Source organism: Vulpes vulpes, chromosome 9 (genome assembly GCF_048418805.1).
Source record: "Vulpes vulpes isolate BD-2025 chromosome 9, VulVul3, whole genome shotgun sequence".
Lineage (NCBI taxonomy): Eukaryota > Metazoa > Chordata > Mammalia > Carnivora > Canidae > Vulpes > Vulpes vulpes.
The window spans coordinates 107,497,285-107,522,460 of record NC_132788.1 but is presented as its reverse complement, the minus strand read 5'-3'; the positions used below and the strand labels follow the sequence as shown (position 1 = coordinate 107,522,460).

The 25,176-nt window shown below is 64.1% G+C and overlaps 1 protein-coding gene across 2 annotated transcripts; it reads left to right on the top strand.

Annotated features, from left to right (window-relative positions):
* Nucleotides 1-1,194: 1,194 nt before the first annotated feature.
* NCLN (nicalin) lies at nucleotides 1,195-18,626 on the top strand. 2 transcript variants are annotated; one of them, XM_072721853.1, is made up of 15 exons: nucleotides 1,195-1,539; nucleotides 5,727-5,917; nucleotides 6,703-6,847; nucleotides 7,594-7,688; nucleotides 10,157-10,237; nucleotides 12,154-12,257; nucleotides 12,643-12,731; nucleotides 12,808-12,947; nucleotides 13,108-13,286; nucleotides 14,521-14,608; nucleotides 14,692-14,730; nucleotides 14,811-14,974; nucleotides 16,464-16,517; nucleotides 16,663-16,741; nucleotides 16,922-18,626. In XM_072721853.1, exons 1-15 carry the CDS (start codon nucleotides 1,356-1,358, stop codon nucleotides 16,979-16,981), a joined length of 1,692 nt encoding a protein of 563 aa, XP_072577954.1. In that variant the 5' UTR covers nucleotides 1,195-1,355; the 3' UTR covers nucleotides 16,982-18,626. The 2 variants fall into 2 exon arrangements, with proteins under 2 accessions (XP_072577954.1, XP_072577953.1); XM_072721852.1 differs by having other exon boundaries at nucleotides 1,237-1,539; nucleotides 14,814-14,974.
* Nucleotides 18,627-25,176: the final 6,550 nt, after the last annotated feature.

Here is a 25,176-nt window from a genome sequence, read left to right as displayed (position 1 = left end):
GGTGCGTTCTCTCCCTACCCACACGCCCTGAGCACTGAATGTGGGCCTGGCTCTTTCTGAGCCGGTTCATGGGGATCATTACCCCTGGGGGGTGGGGAAAGGGTGTTGGATTATTACCATCAAATCTGGCAGCTGAGAAAACTGAGGCTCCCAGAGGTGAAGCAGTCTGCCCAAGGTCACACAGCCCAGAAGGGGAGGCGCTGGGACTTGAATCCAAAGTGCTGTGAGTCTGCGCCACCTCGCACCTGGGACAGAAGGGAGGCGGCCCTATGGGAGCCTGGAAGTCAGCTCGTTGTGTGTGTGGGGGGGCTTTCCTGCTCTGCACCCCTGGCCTCAGCCTTCCCATCTGTAGGAGTGGGTATGACCCCTGGCTGGGACACAGTGCCTTCTTAGGGTCGCCACATTCGAAAAAACAACCTTGGGACACCCAGTTAAATTTGCATTTTTGATGAACAACGAAAAATAAAAAACTGCTTCAAGCTATGAGTATGCCCCAAATACGAATAAGCCTTAAGTATATATATATTCCTCATCACCACCCCCTTCACGAACTCCAGGCTCCAGACTACAAGTCCCACAACCCATTGCGCCATCCCTTTAAGAAACTTCTATCATTTCTTTATTACTCTTTCATTCATTCAAAAATGGTATAACCCACCCACCGTGCGCCAAGCCTCGCACTAGGTTCTGGGGATACATCAACGCACGAAGCAGGCAGAAGTCTTCTCCCTCGCGGAGTTTAACATCTACGACCCTTGGCACTGTTAAGTGATTTTTTTCAGACTCCGTCCACGAAGACTACAACTCCCATGAGACCCTGTGCCCGCGCAGGAGGACTACAATTCCCAGGAGATTGCGCGCACAAGGCCGCCCCCCCGCTTCCCCCGCCTTCTCGGCTCTCATCCCAACTTCCTTCCGGGTCGCAAGGTCATGGCCTGCCCTCGCCTCTCGCCTCCCCGCGTCCTCCCGCCACACAGATGGCGTTGGAGAAAGTTCCGCTGCAATAATTGCTGTCGAGTCTCCGCATTTTTCTGACTCGCGTGTCAGGTGACGCCTCATCAGCAGGCCTAGCCGAACAGTCCGTCACAGCGTCCCGTGTTGCGACGTAACGGAGCCGGCCTACCACTCCCAGGAGGCTGCGCGCGCGCGCCAGGAGGACTACAACTCCCCGGAGGCTGCGCGGCGGGCGGGGCGGCCCGCGGCGGTGCCCGCAGGACCCCGGAGCAGGCGCGGGCTGCCCGGCGCGGCGCCCGCAGGACCCCGGCGGCTACCCATGCCGAGGTGAGTCCGCGGGAGCCGCCGCCGCCGCCGTCCCGTCCCCGCCGCCGCCCCGCGCGGCCCCGCCGCCGGCCAGGATGCTGGAAGAAGCGGGCGAGGTGCTGGAGAACATGCTGAAGGCGTCGTGCCTGCCTCTCGGCTTCATCGTCTTCCTGCCCGCCGTGCTGCTGCTCGTGGCGCCGCCGCTGCCCGCCGCCGACGCGGCGCACGAGTTCACCGTGTACCGCATGCAGCAGTACGACCTGCAGGGCCAGCCCTACGGTGCGTGCGCCCGGCCCCGGCCCCCGCCCCCGAGCCCCGGCCGGGCCCGGAACCCGCGGCCGCCTGCTCCCCTCTGCCCGCTTCCCGGCGCTTTCCCGGCCGCCCCCGCGGTGCCCATCCTCCCCGGGCCGCGCCCCCGCGCCCCGAGCCCCTGCGCCCCCCCCCCAGGGGCAGTTCCAGCCGGTCCTGACCTCGGGGGCGCCCCGGAGCCGGGGTCCTGCTCCCCTCGGGGCTCAGGAGCTCTGATCACAGGCCCCGCGGCTGGGCCCCTGAGCCCCACCCTGCAGTCCCGGCGCCAGGGTGCTCCTGGGGTCCCTCGCCCGGGGAGCGTGGTCCCTCCCTCTGGTGCACACCCCTGCGCGGGGCTCGGCCTCCCCGCCCCACTCGCGCCCTCCGTCCAGGAGTCCTGGATGTCTCTGACCCCCTCAGTGCCCTCCCTGACCTGCTGGGCCTGCACCCGCTCGGCTCTCGCTCCCCCGTCCTGCTCCTTTTCCTCTCGGGGTCCTGACCCCAGCACCAAGCCTAGATTCCCTCATCTCTGCCTCATTACAGCTGTCTCTGGCCTTCCAGAACCTTCCAGGCTCTGGTTTTTTTCTCGGCTCGCTGCCTTGGGTCCCTACGGGTCAAAGTCTGCCCTCTCCAGAGCGGGGCTCCCTCCGCAGTCCTGGTTCTTCTCGGCCCTGAGCCCACCTGCTCGTGGACTGGCCCCTCCTGTCTGAACACCTCAGGCCCAGCCTGACCCGGTGGATCCCCAGTCCAGCCCTGGGGCGGGGGGGGGGGGCGGTCCCAGCCTCCCATGGAGTCCTGTCCAGACTCCCCTTCGCATCCCTCCTCATCCCAGAGTTAGGCCGTTGCTGTTTAGTGGGTGTCAACCCGGGGGTCGTTGGGTGATGACTTCACGGTTGTCACAGGTACAGAGGTCCTGGCATCGAGTGGGGGGTGGGCGGGGGTGCCAGGCAGCCCTGCACAGAGAAGCACTGGCCCTGCATGTCCATGGTGCCAGGGGGCAGACCCGGGCAGGCGGGCTGAGCGATGCTCTTCAACCCGAGGCCCCAGGCTCTGGGTGGGGGGTGCAGGGAGGGAGGACCGGGAGCCCCTGGGCCGTGGCACGTTCTCTGTGGCGTGCTTCACACTCTGCTGGGGAGGGGTCCTTACCCACACGGTCTGGGCCGTTCTGGGATGAGGGTGTGTGCCCTGTGCCAGGATGGGAGCCGCAGCCACAGGTGGCCTCTGCGCTCCCGAGACGGCTCGAGACGGGGCTCAGGCAAGGCAGGAGGGGAATTTCGAGGGTTTGTCCACGTACCGAACCGAGCCGCAGCCCGGAGCTTCTCTTGGTTTCCCGGGGGAATTTGACTCCCGGAGGCCGGGGGCCCCGAATGTGAGATAAGCCGCTTCTCCAGATCCGAGTGGGTTTCTGTGGTGCCTTTTCCACTTCCCTCCCTTCCCGGAGCGCATCGCCCCAAAGCCCTGGGTTCCCTCCAGTCTGGGTCTCCACGCCCCCCCGTCTCTGCCGCTCCCAGCGAGAAGCCCAGATGCTCTGTGCCTCACGCCGGGCGTCCGGGAATACTTGGGCTCCGGGGGTGAGCTCGGGGGCCTGGGGGCGCCGCCTGCCCCCGCCAAGTGCTGCTTGTGTGCAGCAGGAGGAGGCGGAGGCCCGGCTCCAGGTGCCCGTGTGAGGCCCCCGTGTGCGGCTCACTCGCCTCCTGGCCCCCCTGCCAGGCCCAGCAGGCCGCGTTCAGCCACCAGTGCTGGTGGGGGGACGTCGGCGCGGTGCTGGGAGGCGCGGCCCCTGGCAGAGGGACCCTGGAGGGACCCCAGGTCCTTGAGAGCTGCCCTGCTGGCTCACCGCCCATGGTTCTCCGCCCTCCCCAGTGTCCCAAGCACCCCCTCCGAGCCCGCAGGCTCCCCGCCTCCTGCGGCAACCCTTGCTCTGGGTTTCTCTTCTTTCCTAACTTCCTGTTCGCTCCTCTTGAGAAACCGGGCTGGCTGCTGGGAAGGAAAGGCGTGTGCTGTTTCTGCTCAGGGTGATCCACCAGGTACAAGGCCGCGGGGTGTGACCTCACCCCCTGCCAGGCAGACTCTGGCCCTCCCGAGGGCACGGCTGGCCTCCACGGCGCTCGCCACCGTGTGCCAGTGCTGCTCAAGTTGAGCGGCCCGCTCGAGCCCAGCTCCCCGCATGCCCTGGGCTGACCCGAGCCCCTAGGAGGTGGGGGCGTCGGCACCCCAGCGCCCGTGCCAGCCCCCTCCACCCGGTGTTGTGGATAAAGTTTACTGGCGCACAGCCGCTCCCTCTGGTTGGCGTGCCTGCCTGGGACGGAGCTGAGCAGTTGAGACAGAGCTGGTGCAGCCAGCAGGGCGAGAGGGGTGACCTTCTGGCCCCCGACAGAGCCGTTGGCAAGCCCCGCTCAGGTCTGGGTCTGTTGCCAGAAGCCGTGACTTCTGTCCAGGGGTCCTGCGCCCACCTTCGTGGCACCTGCCAGGCCTGACCTCTTCCTGCCTAGACTGAGGGGTGAGGGCAGCCGCGCCAGCTCAGGAAAGAGGGGGCCTCTGCCCTTGGGACTCTCAGGGCCTGGGGGTGCTGGTGGGGGACCCGCGTCTACCCAGCTCTGCTCTCCGCCTCCGTTTCTCTGGCTTCCTCCCTCTGAGTCCTGCCCTGCAGGGGCTCCAGGCCAGAAGATGCATACAGTAGGTTCCACGGGTGACCCTGTGTCTCCACCCGCAGCTGATTCTTAGGGCCTCTGGGAGGCCGAGCACAGGACAGGTGGGGCAGGGGGAGGGGCCTCCCCGGCCCTGGAGAGCTTCAAGGACGCGCTGAAGGTCCTGCTGCCCTCTCCCCGCTCGGCTGTCCAGGGGCTCCCACAGGGCTGTCCGGGGGCTCCCACAGTGGGGCCTGAATCAGAGAAAAGGCCCCTGGAGGGTTGGGGTGGAGGTGGGGGGCGCCCCCTCCAGGCCTGGGCACGTGGCCCACCCTTGCCCCGTGGTCACAGGCCCCCGCTCCCGAGATGGCCTTCCCCGTCGCACCTGGGACGCAGCTGGGACGCCGTCCGCCTCCCTGACCCGCCCCATGGAGTGCTCCCCTGGAAGCAAGCCCTCTCCCGCCTGCCTGCTTTCCCAGACCACGTCCCTGGGGGCTGGGCTGGCCCCGTGGCCTGGTGGCGGTCCCCCTGTGCCTGGACGGCCATTGTGTCCCCCTGCGACCTTGACCTCCAGGACGGAGGGAAGCCGGCCCACATCTGTGCGTCCTCTTCTGAGTCACGCTCACTGTGTCACAAACCAGAAGCCCCAGGGGCCACATCCAGTCCCCCCACACAACGTGGTTTGCTTGTTTAGCGCATCCTGGGTTGGCCTGCGGCTTTTGAAAGGTTCTGGAATCGTCGCTTACCTTTGCTGTTTGGGTGATTTGGTGTAAAAGTTGGGATTTCTGGCAGCATCCCCATCGAGTGCCGCGACCGTGGGAGCTGCCTGAGTCCGTTCCTGCAGCGCACGGGGCACAGACGGGGGTCTGCACTGGGCACAGACAGGGGTCTGCATGTGCTGAGGGCCTGTGCGAAGGCCCCGGGGATGTCAGCGCTCCTCCACGTTCCTGCGTTTGACGTCCGCGTGGCTTCTTTCGGCGGGTTTCCTCCGGCAGCAGTGCTCTCCGGGCAGCAGTGCATGGGTGCTCTGTCTGGGGAGACCCCCCGCCGCCCCGCCCCGGCCTTAGAAAAACTGTGTGCGCGCCCTGGTTCTGAGCCGCTCCTTCTCCTTGAGGAGGGGGCAGGTTCAGTTTCCTGGAAACTCCGGCTCTAGCGCTCTTCCTGATTTTCTGGAGCTTTCTTCAGCTCTCAGCTGTCCAGGGGTCCTGCGCCCACCTTCGTGGCACCTGCCAGGCCTGACCTCTTGGGTTTAGAGCAGGGGCTCCCCCGCCCCCCCCCATGCGATCCTGTCCCAGGGGACACTGGGCCACGTCTGGGACGTCTGTGGTTGTCACGGTGGGAGACCGTCCAGCTCCTGGCGGCACGGAGTGGGTGGGGGCTCAGTCCCCCCGACAGCGCCCAGGGTGGGGATCGTGACTCCGTGGGTTGGAGCGGGCACTGCGTCCGTGATGCCCGTGGCCCAGTGACAGGACCCTGAGGGCTCCCGAGTCGGTGGTCTCCAGGTGGGGGTCCCGGCACCCCACTGAGGGAGGCCCTCCCTGCCCCCTGCAGGCACCCGGAACGCAGTGCTCAACACAGAGGCCCGCACCATCGACGCCGACGTGCTGAGCCGGCGCTGCGTGCTCATGCGGCTACTGGACTTCTCCTACGAGCAGTACCAGAAGGCCTTGCGGCAGTCAGCCGGCGCCGTGGTCATCATCCTGCCGCGGGCCATGGCCGCTGTGCCCCAGGACGTCATCCGGGTGAGTGTCCAGTCTCCTTCTTCCGCACAGACTCGGGCCCGGGAGCTTCCACAGAAGAAAGAGCACTGGGTTTGGAGTCAGCTAGGTGACCTGGGGCACGTTGCTTCACGCCCGTGTGCCCTCTGCCCTTCAGAAGGCGGGATGTTTGCTTCATCGTCGCCTCCTCCTGCCCCGAGGGACTCTGGGCCGTGTCTGGGCTCTGCTGTGCTCAGGACGACTGGGGAGCTCCTGGCCGCCAGCGGGAGGGGCTGGGGATGCTGCTCAGAGTGACCCGCCCCACGTACGCAGTGTGGAGAGGGGGCTCGGCTTGGATGAGCCGGCTTGGTAGGATCCCGTGAGACCCCTCGGATGAAGATGCATCTGCAGATGGGGAGCAGGTGTGGGGTGGTGGAGGCGAGTGCTCGGTGCCGGGCACCTGGTACCCACAGGTGGGTGCCTGCCATCAGCCTAGGGTGCCAGCATCTGTTGCCCACTCGCAGCTGAGGGCGTGATGGCCAGTGGGGCTGGGACCAGTCCCCGGTGACCCCAGACCTGACCGGCTCCCTTGCCCGTTCTCCCAACCTGCTTCCCCCCCAAAGGGTACCCCTGGGAGCCCCGTGGGCATTGCCACCCTCACCTGTTCCTCCGTCCTCATCCTGTTGTACCCTGGCCCCCGACCCACCCTTTTTTCTGGCGTGAGTCTAGCCTTGTTAGCCAGCCCCAGAGTTGGCGTGCCTGCGTTCCCGGGACAGCCTCCGGGCCCCCACCCCACCCTGGAAGGCCTCTCAGTGTGTGTTTCTTTGCAGCAATTCATGGAGACCGAGCCCGAGATGCTGGCCATGGAGACCGTCGTCCCCGTGTACTTCGCCGTGGAGGACGAGGCCCTGCTCTCCATCTATGAGCAGACGCAGGCCGCGTCCGCCGCCCAGGGCTCTGCCTCTGCCGCCGAAGGTAGGCTCGTGGGGTCCTTCCCATTGAGGCTGTGGCCTCACCCAGCCCTTTCCAGGGTCCTGTCTCACACCTGCTATGCTGCAGCCTCGAGGCTGGAGGCCAGGACTTTGCATTTTGCAGCCCCCACCCCACTGCTGACTCCTGTGAAAACAGAAGCTCGAGAGCTGCTAATTTGGAGGGAGGGGTTTCCCAGGTGCCTCTGGATGGTTTAAGGAAAACAGGGGCGTCTGTTCACCTGCTGACGACACTCTCAGTGTCAGCATCGTGCTTGGGCCCATCGGGGCGGGGCAGCGGTGTCGTTGGGGAAGGAGGACACGTTTCTTCTGCACCGTGGGCCAGGGATGGGCCAGGGACGTCCCGTCCATGAGCTTGGGGCAGGGCCGGGGGCTGTGGAGAGTGAGCTAGCTAAAGTAGTCGAAGGAACGCCACAGAACGGACCCGCCTGGCCTTCCGTCCTCCCCCGTGGAAGTGGCGAGTGTAACGGGAGGCCGGCGCTCGGAGCTGGCACGGGGGCGCGTGTCTCCCCTGCCGGCCAGCTGGGGCCGGGCAGCGGGGTCAGCAGCCCGCTCTGGACCCAGGCTCTTTCCCGCACCATCACCACGTCATGCTGGAGCTCACGGGGCGCTTCTGCATACGGCTTGGCTTAGCCCAGACCCCTGCCTTCTGGGGCCTTGGGGCCATGGGGATGCCGGCCTGGGTCCGGGAGCCCCCAGGGCTTGGGCTGACCCTGCCCTACCCATCCTCAGTGCTGCTCCACACCGCCACTGCCAACGGCTTCCAGATGGTCACCAGCGGGGTCCAGAGCAAGGCTGTGAGCGACTGGCTCATCACCAGTGTGGAGGTGAGTGCCCGGCCCTGTGTGCCACACTGAGACCCGGCACAGGGGGCACTCGGGCTCCCTGAGCTCCCCCCCACCCGCTCCCCCCTGGAGGGACCTTCTGATAGGGAAATCGAGTCAGATCTCCCACTTTCTGTCACCATCCCTGGCCGCACATGGAGCCTCCTCATCCTGCCTCAGGGCCTTTGCACTGGCTGTCCTTGTCTCACAGAGAGCTCTCTCTCCCACAGTGGGTGCTCCTCTTCATCATATAATAGTCCTTCTAGTGCTGCATCCCTAGAAGTTCTCAGAACTTTTTGGGGCCACACACCCCCTGTTTTCAGAGCTTAGCTGAAATGGGAGGGCGTTAAGCTCTGGACGTGGAAGTAGCCGATTAAGACAACAAGCCAAATGCGAGAGAGTTCAGCCTGTCATCACCTACGGTGGTGGTGAAGGCAGGGGTCTGGGCCAGAGGAGACCCCGGCTCTGCTGCCCTCCTCCCCATGGTCGAGGGTCAGCTCCCCCCTGGCAGACGTGCGGGGCTTGGACAAGAGGCCCCAGCACTTGTGTGGACGCGGGGCCGGGAGTGTCTTCTCTGGTGTTGTGTCCCCCGCCCCAGTGAAGAGGTCGCCTTGAGACCCTCACAGAGGCCCTGGCCCCGGGGCTGAGTGCTTGGTGGCAGCCCGCCAGCCAGCAGCGCCTGGTGTGCCCCAAATTAGTGCAGGGGGTGCCCTCCAGGCAAGGCCTTGGACGCATCTGGTTTCGGGCCTGAAAAGCCACAGATTGTTTTTACCAGGAGCTGCAGCCCCGCGCTGCCACACCAGAACCGTCCGGGCTGCACTTTCTCTTGAGCAATCGTCCCACCTGACTCATTTAGGAGCCGCGTGTCCTCGGGTCCTTTCCCATCAGCCTGAGTGTCAGAGGCACTGAGACCGTGTTTGTTGCGCCTCCTGTGAGGTCCCCAGAGCCAAGCAGGAGCCCAGTGCCCAGTGGGCACCTAGCGAGCACTCGTCCCTGAGCCTGCTGGTCCCCCCAGGTCCCCATGGCTTCCACCAGACGGGGCAGGGCTACTGGCCAGCCCGTGGTGTCGGCGCTCGGGCACGGGTGGGACTCGGGTGGAGCGATGCTCCAGAACTGAGTGAGTCCACCCGTCCGGAGCCCCGCTGTTAGGGAGCAGCAAGCGAGATGCATTTCCTTCCTTGAGGAACTCACTTAGGGTTGGGGGAGGCGTGAGGGCAGCAAACAGGCAGGTGGACACAGCGGGGAGGGGCTCTGGGTGGAGGACGCGGGGCAGGGGGTGCTGGGCGGCCCAGCAGGGTGGCCAATGGGACTGGACGGGCCAGCGACATGGTCAGCGGGGCCGGATGGGCCGGCGGGGTAGCCAGCGGGACTGGGCGGGCCGGTGACGTCAGCAGGGCTGGACGGGCCGATTCAGGATGTGGGGAGGCCCCTGCCTTGTCTGAGTGATCAGGGAGGTTACAGATCAAGGAGTTTTCTTAAAACTGTGGAGGATCGTGGCCTTTTGGGCAGAGAAAGCTCCCAGGAGCCAGAGCCCTCGTGGTCAGGCTCCTGAAGGTCGGGCTGAGCAGCTGCTGGCCGGGTTTGCTGTGGGTGAGGAGCAGCTGGGGTCGGGGGGTCCCTCCCAGCACCAGGAGGTCTGTCTCAGCCTGGCTGCCCTGGCCTTTGCTTCCAGAATCCTCTGCTCTGCCTCGAGCCCTCTGCCACCCGTTGTCTGTGTGGACATGGGGTGCCCCCTCCCCCCGCTCTCCCGACCCTGTGGTGCCAGCATTGGCCTGTCGGTCGGGGAAGGAGGCCCGGGCCTCTAGGGTCAGCAGCACGCCCACGGTCTCGGGCCAGGAGTCCCACCCGGGCTGTGGCCCTGGGTCTCGGGTGGCTTGCTGTGGGCTGCCGCCAGGAGAGCTTCACTCTGACACGGCCGAGGCCTTCCCGGGGCTTGCCCTCTGCTCGGGAGCATCAGGAAGACGGGCCCGGCCGTGTGCTGCCAGGGGCCCCGCGCTGTGCCGTCTGACCCCGGTGCACCTCGGGACTGGCACTTGGACGGCAGGAGTGGACGCTGAGGCATTTGCTGACGGAAGGCCGTTCTCGTCTGTCACCATGTGACTTCAGCGAGGGCCAGTTCACGTGGCCAAGGTGGCAGGCGGGTGTGGGCGCCGGGACCTGGCCCGTGGCCGCGGTCGGTACCGGCTGCTCGTCCTCGTCAGCAGAGCTCTCCCGCCGGCCCGCCAGGGCTGGGGGCTCTGCCGTCGAGGATGGGCTGGGTCTCGGGGTGGGGGGGTCAGCGTGCTGCGGCCCCCTTGACTTTCTTCTGTAAATAAAGTTTTATTGGCACGTGGCCACAGGCTCTCATTCACATGTCGTCTGTGACGAGGCGGCCAAGCCGGAAATGCTGCCCCGCCGCGTGGGGGAGGCCGGGGCTGTGTCTGGCCGCTGGGGTCCAGCCAGCGTGCGCTTCACAGACCGTCTCTCTGCAGGGGCGGCTGACGGGGCTGGGTGGAGAAGACCTCCCGACCATTGTCATCGTGGCCCACTACGATGCCTTCGGAGTAGCCCCCGTATGTATGCGTGCTCTTTGGGGGAGGGGCACGGGCACCCCCCACCCCCGCTCTGCTCCCGGCACTGCTCCGGGCTAGCTCGGGGCGGGGGTCAGAGCAGCAGCACCCACCCTCTCAGGGCCCAGGGCGTCGTCACGAAGCAGAAATGGGCTAACCTGAGGCGGGTCTTGTGGCCCAGCCCCCACGGCTGACAGGTGCCCGGGCCGGGGATCAGGATTAGGTCTGTGTCAGGGTCCCCAGGTGCAGGGGCGGGCGGGGACACCAGGGTCCTCTCCCGGGTGACCCACAGGACACGCTCAGTTCCCCCAACACGAGCCGTGAGTGTGCACACAAGGTGTGGTCTCGGGGCCTGGGAGAGACCCGGCGCCCAGGTTCTCCACGGGGGTCGGTCTCGTGGGGCCCTCTGCCCGGTTCGGCCGGGACCCCAGGCTCAGGAGGGCAGCAGGTGCTCAGCACGAACCCCGTGTCTGCACAGATGGTTCAGGCACCCGAGTCCTCCACCCATGAGGGAGGCAGGAGCCCAGAGTCCAGTTCAGACGCCGAGGAGGGCCAGGCATGTTTGCTGGGCCCCAGACCTCCCCGGGGCCGTGCTTTCAGAGCCCCTGGCACAGCGAGGTCAAGGCTCATGCCAATGGGTGAACAGTGCCCGTGTCTTCATCAGGCTTGTTTTGCTTTGAAAGACGAATCAGCTGAACCAGAGAGGTGGCCAGTGGCAGCCTGGTCGGAGGTCCTGACCGTGCGACCGATTGAGGGCAGCTGTTCCAGGCCCCACCCGGCCTAGCAGGCAGGGCCTCAGCGGTCACCTCGGAGTGCCCGGCCTGCTCATCATCTGATCCACACTGCTCATCAGTCTCCCCGCTCAGCTGACCAGGAGCCTCTTGGGATCCTCCTAATCTCTTCCAACCCCTGCTGTGGAGCTTTTATCCATTTTTATTTATTTTTGAGATGGAATTGACATAACATTTGAGTTGTTTCCCTAGAGCGTGTAGTTTAGTGTGTTGTAGGACATCCACAGAGTTGTGCCACCGTGGTCATCTACTTCCAGAACATTTCATCTCAGAAGCCATGTCCCTGTCAGCAGCCACCCCCCTGAGCCCCCTCCCCGTCTGTGGACAAGCTTGTCCTGGACATGTCACACATGTGGGCTCACTGCGTGGCCTCCTGTGTCCGGTTCCCTCCCTGAGCGTCATGGGGCCATCTCTCTCTGAATTCTTTTATTTTTAAAAAACTTTTTTTGAAAGATTTTATTTTATTTATACATGAGAGACAGAGAGAGAGAGAGGCAGAGGGAGAAGCAGGATCCCTGCAGGGAGCCTGACCTGGGACTCTATCCCAGGTCTCCAGGATCACACCCTGGGCCGAAGGTGGCGCTAAACTGTTGGGCCACCTGGGCTGCCCTCTCCCTGAATTCTCATAGTGTCAATACGTGACATGTCAGTGTGTGGATTGTGACCTTGGGAGGGTCCCAAGCCCCATCACAGAATCCAGTTTCTTTTTTTACTTCCCAAGATCCCATCATGCTGTCGGGGGTGTCGCTTTAGATGATAGGATCCAGAGGAGTTGGGGGCTTTCACAGCTGGAGGGAACCTGTGCTGACCCCACTCCCAGCAGCATGGGCGGGCAGCGATCCTGGGGACCATACCGAGGCGGCCGCCCAGGGCTCTGGGCTCTGCATTCTGCACGGAGGTTCCCGCGGGCACAGGGCAGAGTGTTGGGGAGCAAGGAGAGGGCGCTGGGCTCCGTGTCCCGGGGGCTCGGCCCTGCAAACCCGGAGCCCCGTCATTCTGGGGTTAGAGCAGAGCGGTGTCCGCAGGCAGGTGGGGGCTGTTAGCAGCTGCAGGCACCGCGGTAGGGGCAGCGAGGTCCACCGCGGGACCCGGGGCTGACCGCTGGCCTTGTCTCCCTCCTGCCCACAGTGGTTGTCGCACGGTGCAGACTCGAACGGGAGCGGCATCTCCGTGCTGCTGGAGCTCGCCCGCCTCTTCTCCAGGCTCTACACCTACAAGCGCACCCACGCTGCGTACGCGACAGCCGGGCGGGAGGGGCTGCCGGGCGGGTGGAGCCACTGGGTACAGGGGCTCACGCACCTCAGGAATGACCACATCTGAATCGAGGGCCCCCTGTGTACCAGGCCTGGAGCTGAGCCCCACCCAGATCCTGCACCCCAGGGCCCGGCGTCCTTTCTGGGGATGTCTGCTGTCATCACAGCTGGGGGTGTCCTGGAGCCAGGGATGCTGCTCAGCCCCCCACAGCGCCCTGGACACCCCCAGAGAGTCTGCTTTGCCAGGACAGGGAGACCCTGCTCGGAAGGCTGCTCAGGGTTCAGTGCTTATGGGGAGACCACCTCCTTGTCGGGGTCCTGGTCACTCGCCTGCAGCGCTCATACCCCACTTCCCCCACACCAGGTACAACCTTCTCTTCTTTGCCTCTGGAGGGGGCAAGTTCAACTACCAGGGCACCAAGCGCTGGCTGGAAGACAACTTGGACCACACAGGTGAGTGGCCCCGTGTGACCTGGGGCTGGGGCCGTGGCCCTTCCTGCCCCTCCCAACCAGCTTGGCCGCCCCACAGATTCCAGCCTGCTCCAGGACAACGTGGCCTTCGTCCTGTGCCTGGACACCGTGGGCCGGGGGGACAGCCTGCACCTGCATGTGTCCAAGCCGCCCCGCGAGGGGACACTGCAGCATGCCTTCCTGCGGGAGCTGGAGGCGGTAGGTGCCCTCCTGACCTGTGGCCAGGGAGTGGGGCCCCTCAGGGCAAGGGAGGTTCGGGCAGGGACCTGGGACCCTCCCAGCTGTCAAGATCCCCTGTGGACGGAAACGGCCAGGACCAAGGGCGAGAGCACCACCCTGACAGCGCCACTGCTCGCAGGTGGCCGCCCACCAGTTCCCGGAGGTGCGGTTCTCCATGGTGCACAAGAAGATCAACCTGGCGGAGGACATCCTGGCCTGGGAGCACGAGCGCTTCGCCATCCGCCGGCTGCCTGCTTTCACCCTGTCCCACCTGGAGAGCCATCGCGACGGCCAGCGCAGCAGCATCATGGATGTGAGGTGGGTGCAGCCGCGGCCCCGGGGCCTCCCCTCCACCCACAGCTGCCCTGTGCGAGCCTTCGGGCCCAGGCGTAGACGCAGACGCCGGGGGGGGGGGGTGGGGGGGGGGTGGACCTCAGGTGCGGGTGGTGGCGACTCGAGGAATGGGACGGAGGAGGGTGGCCAGCCTGAACCTGGTGAGGGGGGAGCTGGGGTCGGATTACAGAGACCCCCCTACGTGGGGGTTGAGGGAGTGGCTTGGGGGCCCTTGGCCCCCCGGTGTGAGGTCCAGACCCCACATGTACCCCCCCAGATGCTGGGCACCTCGGTCTGCCCTGTGGCTCAGATGCCGCCCCTCCTCCCCCGGGGCCTTTGCGCAGCCGTGTGGAGGCCTGGACAGTGGTGTCCTGTCTCGTACCTCCTCAGGGAGCCCTCCCCCTCTTCCTTCCTCACATTACCTCTCGTCAAGACTCTGGGCACCTCTGGCTTCTGCCACTATAGGACTTTGCTTCCCGTCTGTGTCTCCCAGTGGTGGGTTGGCCCTGCATGGGGCCGGGGTTTTATGAGCAGGTGCGGGCAGAGGTGTTGACTGTTCCTGGGACATCAGGGAAGCTTCCTGGAGGAGGTGGTGCCAGAGCCAAGGGGTATGAGCCAGGAGAAGGATGTTCCAGGGCCGAGGGAGCTGGAGCAAAGGAGTGCACTCCCTCCGCCCTCCCGGGAGGCCCGGCACCACACAGCCGCCCAGTCAGCAGTGTCGGCGCTGGTTTGCACTGTGCTCCTTTCACGGGTGTGTTGCTGGCAGTACTTGGGGTCCCTTGGCCTGCAGTCCCCCGGTCTTTGCCCCTGGGGCCGGATTGTCCCCCTGTGCGTGTGCGCATCTCCCCTTCCTGTGGGGGCGTCGGACGAAGGGCTGTGCTCCTCCAGCGCGACCTCGCCTGTACCCGCCTCTTCCGTGGAGGCCCTGCCTCCAAACCAGGCCCGTTCCCAGGTTCTGGGCGGGAGCGACCGTGGGGAGCACCGTTCACCCACTGGGCACCACCTCGGCTCCGCCGCGCCCACGTCCCCGGCGATGAGCGGGCCCAGAGCTGTGCAGCCCTTCCGGCAGATGCTGGGCAGGCGCCCGCCCTGAGGCCCTGAGGCCGCTGTGGCTTTGCTGGTTTTCATTATTGTGGGAAATACGCTTGGGCTTTTTCGGGTCATTTAAACGGATGCCCGTTCCAGACACCTGTGTGTTTTTTTCAACTCCTGCCCTAAGGTCCCGGGTTGACTCTAAAACTCTGACCCGCAACACCAGGCTCATCGCGGAGGCCCTGACCCGGGTCATCTACAACCTGACCGAGAAGGTGAGGCCCCTGCCACGCCCGCTGGCCCCCGGCACCCCCCGCCCACGGGTCAGACTCAGGGTGCGTCCCTCCTCTCTCCACAGGGAACCCCCCCGGACATGCCCGTCTTCACGGAGCAGATGGTAACGGCGGGGGCAGAGGGGCAGGGTGGGGGGGGCACTGGCGGGGGGGGTGTCCCCTGACCACGGCCGCGCCCCCGCAGCAGATCCAGCAGGAGCAGCTGGACTCGGTGATGGACTGGCTCACCAACCAGCCGCGGGCCGCCCAGCTGGTGGACAAGGACGGCACGCTGCTCAGCACGCTGGAGCACTACCTGAGCCGCTACCTGAAGGAGGTGAAGCAGCACCACATCAAGGCCGACAAACGGTGAGCCGCCTCGCCTGCACCCGTCGCCTGTGGCTCGCCGCTAGCGGGCTCGTCTGGAGCCTCCCACCCTGGGTGCGAGGCTGAGCACGTAAAGCAGTGGACCAGAAATAAAACAATCGATAGGAAGTACAGGGATTCTGTTAAACGTGAATTTCACATACATGGTTTTTTCTTTTCCTTTTTTTTTTTTTTTTGGTGTAAGTATATCTCACAGGATGTTTGGGACATACTTATACCAGAAGCCAATTTCTTTTTTGTCTGAGAATTGTACATAACCGACGTCCTATGTTTTATTGGGCAGCCCTATTCCCCCACCCACCCTCTGGTTCTTTCGTGCTCTGGGTGTCAGGCGGCTTGTGCCCGGGGGCCCCACCTGCCCTCAGGATGCTCCTCCCCACCGTGGGCCACCTGGGTTTTGTCTTTTTTCCATTCCGTGCTTCAGGGCTCCCTACTTGGCCTTGCGAGGAAGGGCACCTGCCGCTGTCCCCCAGTAGGAGATGCCCCCACACCGCATGGTGCCCCTTCGCTGGCTCTCGGCCTTTGCCCCCCACGGTGTGTGCAAGAGTCCAGGCTCTTGGACAGAAGAGGAAACTGAGGCCCAGAGTGGACCCAAGGCTGTGGAGCCGGGGCCTCCAGTTCGCAGACCATGATCGCCTTCCCTCCATGCTCTCCAGACCGGGAGACTCTCCACAGAGTCACCCTACTTTGTTCTTATTTAAAGATCGTATTTATCGGGGTCCCTGGGGGCTCCGTCAGTGAGGCCTCTGTCTGCGGCTCAGGTCATGGTCCCATGTCAGGCTCCCTGCTCAGTGGGGAATCTGCTTCTCCCTCTGCCCCCCTCCCCCCCCCCCCCCCGACCTTGTGCTCACACAGTCTCGCTTTCTCAGTAAGTACATAAAATCTTACTTATTTGAGAGTGAGAGAGAGCTCGGTGCAGTGGGGGAGGGGAGGGCGACTCTCAGGCCGACTCCAGCTGGGCTCAGCGCAGGGCGGTCTCACCACCGAGATCATGACCTGAGCCAAAACCAAGAGTCAGACACCCAACCGACAGCCACTCAGGCGCTGCTCCCTCATTTTTTTTTATTTTTAAGATTTGATTTACTTATTCATGAGAGAGAAAGAGGCAGAGACACAGGCAGAAGGAGAAGCAGGCTCCATGCAGGGAGCCCGATGTGGGACTCGATCTCAGAACTCGGATTACGCCCTGAGCTGAAGACAGACACTCAACCACTGAGCCACCCGAGCGCCGCCCCCCCTTTGTTTTTTTTGTTTTTTTTTTTTTTTCCCCCTTTGTTTTTCAAGAGTATGATTGACACCCAGAAAAGCAGCAGAGACCCCAGAATAGAGGCTAGTCCTTCCCTGGCAGGGTCATTGGCAGCCTCGTGCTCGCACGCCCTCCCCCTCCTGGGCTGGCAGGGCCTCCGGGTGGGCTGGTGTGTGGGGGCTGTGGGAGGCGGCCGGGCTGTGGGTGAAAGCGCTGTCTCCCCAGGGACCCCGAGTTTGTCTTCTATGACCAGCTGAAGCAGGTGATGAACGCCTACAGGTGAGCTACCCTGGACCGGCAGCCGTGGTGCCCCTGGGTCACGGCCCGGGGTGCGTGGTCAGGTGTCATCTGGGGACATCTGGGGGTGGTGAGGTGAGGTGGGCTGGTGGCCACGCTGTGCCCTGACCCTGCCTACCACCCTCAGGGTCAAGCCCGCCATCTTCGACCTGCTTCTGGCCGTGTGCATCGGCGCCTACCTCGGGATGGCCTATACGGCAGTCCAGGTGAGCAGGGGGGAGGGAGGTACGGGTGGGAGGCCAGGCCCCCCCGTGGGAGGGGCGACCTGGCCAGGTGAGCCCTCGGCCCCCACGCTCGCTGCCTGGGAGCAGTGGCCCCACAGCGGGCCCGGCCTTCCTCGGGGTGGATTTGCCCCGGCCTCACTCGAGCCCTCCCGCTGCCTGCAGCACTTCGACCTCCTGTACAAAACAGTTCAGAGACTGCTCGTGAAGGCCAAGACGCAGTGACGGGCCCCTCGCCCGCGCCGCGAGCCCCTGCCTGCCGCCACTCCCCACTCCTCCACGCAGGAGGGCAGGGCTCCGCCCCCGGCTCAGAGGCCGAAACCCTGAATTACAGAGCTTTTCTGTGTTGCTCTTGAGGACTTGGGGGATTCTTTCTCTGTTTTGTCCTTTGAACTCCCTCGGAGGAGCGTTTGGTGGAGGTCCCCAGGGGCCAGGCCACAGACTTGGGGACGCGTCTGCAGAGGAGCCCCCAGCCCCAGAGGCGGCCCCGCAGCCCTCAGGGCTCGCCCACTGTGGACGACAGAGGAGACGTGCCCAGCACCGCCTCAGCGTCCCTCCTCTGGCCCACGACCGACCAACCGACCGACCGATGGACCGATGGACCGCAGCCCGAGGGGCAGGGGGCCTCCTTCGCCGGCCCTGGGTCCGCCCACCACACCGGCCAGACCACTCTCGGGTGACTGAGATGCTCTCCCTCTGGTCTGAAGAAGGGCAGCACTGGCCTCTAGGTCCCCAGGTCCCGACCCCTCCCTGTGTCCCCCACCCTGGCCTGGGCTGCAGGGAGCCGCCTCAGGGTGCGGCCTTGGAATGTGTCTCCCTCGAGCCCCCGTGGACACTGGTGCCCTGAAGACCCGGTGGCCTCCCAGCCTGGCTCCCTGTGCCATTGACCTTCACGTGTATTTCTTACCGTCTGCCCCCACCCACGTGCCCCGGGGAGCTTGGGCCTGCCCCCCAGGAACCTGGGTGCCTTCAGAGCCCCAGGGGCAGGAGGCAGCCATGGAGGAGGGAGGAGGCCCCTACCCCGCCCCCACCCCTTCCCTGACCTCAGGCTCTCTGGGCCTCAGTTTCCTCATCTGTAGAAAGGAGGTGTGTGCTGGGGCAGCTGGTGACCCCGTGTCCTAGGAGGGCGTCCAGGCTGGGGGTCCAGGGAGAGCATTTGCTGGAGAGGATGCGGCTGCGGCCCCCACGGGGCTGCCCTCCCAAGGACCTGGGACGTGGGGAGGACGGTCCAGGCCCGAACCCCACAGATGAGGCTCTTGTAGGGGAGGGGGTGCGGAGGAGGCGTCTAGCGCTGCTGAGATTGATCTCAGGGAGACCCAGGCGTACAGATTCATTAGCAATATAATCAATTAGGTGTTCTGTGCTAAGGGCAGGGTCGTCATGAGGGAGAGGGCTCTGGGCGCCCGCCTCAGCTTCCAGGGAGGCCTTAATAAGGTGTGGGGGACCCCCGCTCCCTCCGTGTGCCCCCAGCCAGCCCCCTCAGAAGCCAGCTCGCCACTTGCTGCGGGGATGGGGATGGGCTCCTGGGGGCCGCGTCTCTAACTCCGCCTCAGGCCTCCTGCCTTCTGAGCCGACCCCCCCGGCAGGGCTGTGGTCTCAGCCTCCCCGGGCGGGGCAGGCATGGGGGCCACAGGCTCTCCTGTCCCCCTCACCCCCCCCCCCCCCGCAGCCAGTCTTCCCCCAGAGACTGTTTACCGAAGCCCAGCCGGCCACCTGTGGGGGGCAGGACGCGGGCACCGGCGTTGGCTCAGGCGCCGAGTGGGTGTCCTCCTCCCGGGGGCGGGATGTCAGGACTGCCGGCTGTTCAGGGCTCAGGCTCGTTGTGGGACGCACTTGGACGATCAGAAAATAAAGCCATATCGAATGATGAGCGTCGCGTGTCCTGTCGGGGGGCGCTGGGGCTCAGGATTTGAGCGTACCCACTCCTCGGGGGCTGGCCTTCGTGCCCCCACCATGCCCCGTGGTCTTGCCCTCCTCCCCAGCTGCCAGGTGGGGTGCAAGCCAGCTCCTCATCGGGGAGGGGGGACCGTGGGGCGTGCGTTTCCCGGGTCAGCTGCGCCGCACGCTGGGCGCCTTCAGGCAGCTCCGAGGCCAGGAGTCTGAGCATCAGGGCGCGAGCGGTCAGTGGCCTTGGGGTTCCTCCCCGGGCTCTCGCGCTCATAGACGTCGGGCTCCAGCCTCTGCATCCCTGTTCCCGCGACATGACGACATGACAGGTTTTCTCTGCATCTCCTGCTGTTTGAGGACCCCATGTGGGGTGGGGGCCCCCCTGCTCCCCTGTGTGGCCTACAGTGTCATCTGGACCCATCACATCTGCACGGACCCTCCATCCAGATCAGGTCACATGCTGAGGTCCCGGGGGATGTGGATTTGAGGGGGGGCACATTCCACCCAGGATGGGGGGGGCAGCAGGTGGACCCGGGGAGCCCGGTCTGGGGCGTGGCCCTCGGTCCACCCAGCTCCGCCTGTCTGCGAACAGTGGGCGTGTGCCCTGCTCTGTGACGTTCAGCGAGAACAAAGGGAAGGTCTGTCCTCAGGAGCTTGTGTTCTGGGTGCAGTGGGGGGGGGGGTGACCGCACGTGGTCTCGGGGTGCCTGCGGTTTGGAAAGATCATCCACCTGCTGGGGTGCTCACAGGCGCCCCCAGTGGCTGCTGCTGGGGAATGAGGGTGGGAGGGGTCCGGGTGGAGGGATGGGCTGGACCCAGAGCGTGGGGCCTAGCGAGGTGCGTGGGCTGGGCCTGCAGCAGGCACAGCTGGGTGCCCCAGGGTCGCAGCCACCCCTTCTCAGGCCGGCCCCTTCCGTGCTGCCCTCCCAGCCCCAGGGCTAGAAGGCAGCCCCTGCCCCGACCAGGTGGGAACTCCCCACGTTTCAGGGGGGAACGCCAGCCTGGCAGCTCGGATTAACACGCAGAGGCTTCCTTTTTACGCAGAAAGTTCCGTAGCCTGAAACCAGGAAAACGAGCCACCAGGAGCCACAGCCGGGGTCTTCCATCCCGTGTCTCAGCGCCCGTGGGCGTTTGCGGCCGCTCGTCTTGAGGATAGGGTTTGGGTGTAAGTCTTGGTACGGTTGAGCCTTGCCGTACGGGTGCATGTAGGTGCATGTCCCCCCGCCCCCCGGGGGAAAACCCTCGTGGATCTTTCGACTTCCCAGAGCCCACTGCTGCCCAGAAGCCGGGGCGGTGACACGAGAGTCGACGGGCCGTGTTACCATGTTCCGTGTATTTCGCGCCGTGTTCCCGAAGTAAAGCGAGAGAACCAGTTGCTAAAATTACAGTCGGAGACAGAAAATAGATCACAGGGCTGCCCTGTAAAAGGTCTGCGTGCAAGTGGGCCCCCGCGGTTCAAACCTGCGTTCGAGGGTCGGCTGCCTTTCTCTCTAAATGGCTTTTTTTTTTTTTTTTTAAGATTTTATTTATTCATGAGAGACACAGAGAGAGAGACAGAGACACAGGCAGAGGGAGAAGCAGGCTCCCTACGGGGAGTGCGCTGTGGGACTCGATCCCAGGTCCCCAGGATCGCGCCCTGAGCTGAAGGCAGGCACTAGACCGCTGAGCCGCCCGGGGATCCCCTCTAAACAGCTCTTTGGGGCACCCGGGTGGCTCAGTGGTTGAGCGTCTGCCTTTGGCTCAGGGCATGATCCTGGAGTCCCGGGATCGAGTCCCACAGCGCACTCCCCGTGGAGAGCCTGCTTCTCCCTCTGCCTGTGTCTCTGCCTCTCTCGCTGTGTCTCTCATGCATAAATAAATAAAACGTTAAAAAAAACAAACAGCTCTTTGCTGGTGTGGCAGGCAAGCCGCGAGCGGCTGGTGTGTGAAGTGTGCAGCGTCCTGTGCACACCTGTGAGGCCAACCCTGCACCAGGGTGGGGAATGGGGCGGGGGGGGGGGGTGGGCTGGGCCTGGGGACACATGGTAGGGGGTCTGCTGTCCCAGCCGTCCTGGGGCTCATTATCAGCAGGGGAAGATAGGGAATGACAACAGATGGAGAATGGACCGTGAGACTCCCTAAAGGGGGCTTTTGAGTGAAATCGGGATGAGGATTCAGCCGTGTGGAAGTTAGGGATGGTGGTGCAGGCATTGGGCGGCGCGTGCAAAGGCCCCGGGGCAGGACTGTGCCTAGTGTGAGGAGCGGGCGAGCCGTGGGGGGAGCAGGAGAAGGGGCCCCTGGGGAATGGGCAGGACGTCTGCATCTGACTCTCAACGTGATGGGGAACCAAGGACAGGGTGTGGCTTGACGTGGCATTTGGCAAGGTCACTAGCTCCTGGAGGTCAGTTAGGAAGATGGTTTGGCTCCTGCGCTTCCCGGGCACCGGTGAGCTTCATCTTCATTAGCCTTGGGCAGCGGCAGCAGACATCTGGGCGAAGGCCAGAGGCCCTGGAGCCTGGACCCCCAAGGTCGTGCTTGGACCTCCGCCCAGGGGTCTGTGCTTTCGGGCAACAAAGCACGAGTGAGTCTCCTTCCAATCCACCTCCTCCTCTCCCCGGAGACATTTGTTCCCTGTCTCTATCCTTTCTGGTTTTTTTTTTTTTTTTTTTTTTAAGTAGGTTCCAACATGGGGCTTGATGGGTTCACCATGACCCTGAGATCAAGACCTGAGCTGAGATCAAGACTCAGAGGCCTAACCAACTGAGCTCCTCAAGCGCCCCTTTTTTTATTCTTTAAAATACATTTTTAGGGATCCCTGGGTGGTGCAGCGGTTTAGCGCCTGCCTTTGGTCCGGGGCACGATCCTGGAGATCCGGGATCGAATCCCACGTCGGGCTCCCGGCATGGAGCCTGCTTCTCCCTCTGCCTATGTCTCTGCCTCTCTCTCTCTCTCTCTCTCTCTCATTCTCTCTCTCTGTGACTATCATAAATAAATTTTTAAAAAAATTTAAAAAAAATAAAAAATAAAATAAAATACATTTTTAGGGGCGCCTGACTCAGTAGCTGAGCATCTGCCTTCCGTTCAGGCTGTGACCCCGGGGTCCTGGGATCAAGTCCTGCCTCAAGCTCCCCGTGCGGAGCCTGCTTCTCCCTCTGCCTGTGTCTGTCTGTCTCTCTCTTTGTGTGTGTCTCTCATGAATAAATAAGTAAAATCTTAAAAAAAAAAAAAGGGGGGTGCCTGGCTGGCTCAGTCGGAGGAGCATGAGGCTCTGAATCTCGGGGTTGTGGGTTTGAGTCCCATGTCGGGTGTAGAGATGACTTAAAATACATTTAAAAAATAAAAGCATTTTTACACACATCCCTAGGAAGATGCGGACGGCGTTAGGACTTTTGTGTCTGGCGTGAGCGTCTTCCGTAGACAGCATCGTGCTGTCCTTGTCCTGCGTCAGCTTCCTTTCACAGTCCTTGCCCGTGCACGCGCCCTCCCGCCCCCCGTCCTGGAGGGTGCTCTGCCGGCGGCACACGGCTCTGCCCAACTTCCAGCATCGCACACCCCCGGCCCCAGGAGGGAGCGCGTTTACCCGGAGGTCAGCACGCAGGCGGCCCCCGGCCTGGCCCAGCCCGCTGCCTGTGGTTGTAAATAAAGTTTTATTGGCACAAGCCCCCCCACCTGGTTATGTATCACTTGCCAGGACAGAGCGGTAGGGACCCTGTGCCCTCCCAAGCCCACGCAGCTCCGTCCAGGAACAGCCCGCGAGCCCCCGCCGACATCTGGTTTTCCTCTCACTGGGGAGGAACTGGCCACTGCCAGCGACAGAGTGGACCCTGGTCCTTGGGCAAGAAGGCACAGCCCTGGCCTCTGAGAGACGCTCTTGAGTTTGGCCACCCCAAGAGGGTGGTGGGGGCGCTAGAGGACACGTGGCCCCAGGGGGCTGCAGAAATGTGTCCACCGGTGGCCCTCGGTCCACGCCGGGCGCCTGCCCAGGGCCAGTGTCCTCAGGGAGGCCGGGAGAGAGGCTGGCAGCCCCGGGCGGGTCTCCAGGGACGGACGGGGTCTGCGCCCGGCGCTTCAACAAACATTTGCTTTCTGTGTCCTAACTTTTTACTGGGACATAATTTCGGGAATATGGACAGCAAGCACCCTCTAAACCCGCGCGCTCTGGGAACGCGCACGTTGCGCACCTGCTTCATCCCCTTCTCCGTCCCCCTGCCTGTCCCTGCCCCCTTCACCCCTAAACCCGTCCGAGTGCGTTTCCTAAAATGCGTGGCGCCGCCGGCCCCCCTCACAGAACACTCCCCCGGCTCCAGAAGCGGACGCCGATTCTTGGCAAGTTACAGACCAGAGTTGGACGTAGGAAGGAATGTTCTAGATCACACCTGCAGCCCCCCGGGGTCCTGTCTCTTGAGCCTCCTTGACCCTGGAATGGCCCCCGTCTTGGCCTCTTAGGACCTGGACGCGTTTCGGGGTCCTGGGCAGGCTCCTGTAGAGTGGCCCCAGCCTGGGTACCCTGGTGCATCTGGGGGCGGGGGGCAGGGCTACCGCAGAACCAAGTGAAAGCCCGGATGCCGGATGCCGTGTCCTTCCAGGGCGTGGAGCCCAGTGACGTGGGCCAGGTGGCATCTGGGGTTCCCCGCCCCCCGCCGTGTCCCCCTTGAGACTAGGCAGTGGTGGGAGGGGCCCCTCCGTCTGCCCACCTGGGATCGGGCACTTCCCACCCCTCCCTGCTTCCTGGACCTGCTGGGATTGTACGTCCACGCGTGGTTCTAGTTCTCAGAGGACAGAAGGGAAATTCAACTGTCTTGCCTTGAGGTCGAGCGGCAAACAGGAGACAGAGCTGGCATTTAGGGTTTTTTTTTTAATTTAAAACGAAACAGCTTCATTGAGATCTTCGCTTACCATAAAATCCGCCCTTTTAAAGTGCACGTTTCAGCGGTTTGTGGTACGTCCATCACCCCTCATTCCAGAATATTCCATCACCCCAAGAGACAGACGGTCCCCATAGGCTGTCACGCCCCACCCATCCCCCCCACACCTTCCTCCGGTCCCTGGCGGCCACCGGGATCCACTTTCTGTGGATTTGCTGCCCCGGACACTTCACGCACACAGGATCCTGCGGGGCGTAAGCCACGTGGCTCTGATGGCGAGTGGCAGGAATTCCGAAAAGACAATTATCCGTCTCTTTCATTCTTAGTTGGGGAAAAGACAAAAAAAAAAAAAAAAAAAAAACTACAACCCGTTGGCGACTCCCAGGTCCAGCACGGAGCACTCGGCCCCGTAGGGGACTCCCCTTGTTCTCAGCCTCAAATACCCCCAGGGGATGGTGGCGGGAGAGTTCACTGGCCCGACAGGGCAGGTGTCCACGCTGGGGTCCCTGGGGCCGAGGCCCCCTAGGGGAGGGGAGGGGAGGGGAGGCCCCTCTTCCCAGGCTTGCTTGGGCCGTGGGAGTTTCTTGAGAGGGAGCGTGGAGAGCTCGCCCCGTGAAGAATCATTTTCCGTTCCTGGGGTCAAATGGCAGGATCGGGGACCTGGGACAATCCCAGGAAATGTCGGGGTTCCCTCGGGAAGGCGAGTGTGCAGCTCTTTGCCTGGCAGAGGGAGGGCGGGTGAGGTGGGTCAGCTGTACGTCGGGAGGCGTCTGGGGTGGCTGGGGACACATGCCAGCCACTAGGCCCTCATGGGGGGTGGGTGGGCCTCAGCTCTCTGGAATGTGCTAGAAGAGCCGCAAGAGGCCAGGGGGCGTCAGGGCCCAAGGGGCAGGGTGAGGCTGACCACCACCCGCATCCCCCCACCAGCAGCAAGTTGGCAGCGGGGAAGCAGGGGTGGTCAGGGACCCAGGAAGGTCAAGGAGCCGTTTCTGACTCGTCCTCCTGGGGCTCAGCCCCCTGCATGCCCACGTCCCGTGAAATCAGAGCCTTTTGCTGCGGAAAGCCCGGTCGGTCGGGATCACCGCCGACACCTCCGCAGCCCCGCTGCCCCTCACCTGGACGCTGGTTGGGAATGCAGAGTCCCAGCACCCCGCACCCCCCTCCCGGCCCCGTGAGCCCAGCGGGATCGGGATCCGCACGTTGGACAGGCTGCCCGGAGGGGCGCGTGCGCCTTCTGGGACCAGACCCCCTCTCAGCGGGCTGGAGCAGGTGCGTCTCCTGCTGGCCCTGAGGCAGACGGCCCTGCCCTGGGTGAGCTGCCCGGAGCGGGGGGCGCCTGGGGAGGACGTGGTGGGCATCTGGAGCCGAGCGAGGCAATGGGGACAGCCGCCACCCGAGCTTGGAAGGGGACCTTGCGTCCTGGATGCCGCCGGCCGACCCCTCGATGGCAGCTTCGTGAGGCTCGGAAGAGAACCCAGGGACTCCCTCGCTCGAGGTACGGGGCCAGGGAAACCACGAGGCGCTGACGGCCATCGGGGCCGCTGAGTGTGCGGCGAGCTGTTACGCGGCAGTAGCTGGCTGATGCCACGGCAGCGGGGGGCTCCTCACTCGGCCTCCGCGTCAGTCTCCGGACTCTGCGCTGCTCCCCCCAGAAAGTCACTACTGTGGCCGAGGTGGCTTCTGGCTCCC

What these genes read in the sequence shown, in the direction of transcription:
- NCLN (XM_072721853.1), top strand. Translation starts at nt 1,356, where the DNA reads ATGCTGGAAGAAGCGGGCGAGGTGCTGGAGAACATGCTGAAGGCGTCG. An exon ending in TCCTGCGGGAGCTGGAGGCG is followed by an intron (nt 12,948 to 13,107) that starts GTAGGTGCCCTC and finishes CACTGCTCGCAG; the next exon opens with GTGGCCGCCCACCAGTTCCC. An exon ending in CCGTCTTCACGGAGCAGATG is followed by an intron (nt 14,731 to 14,810) that starts GTAACGGCGGGG and finishes GCGCCCCCGCAG; the next exon opens with CAGATCCAGCAGGAGCAGCT.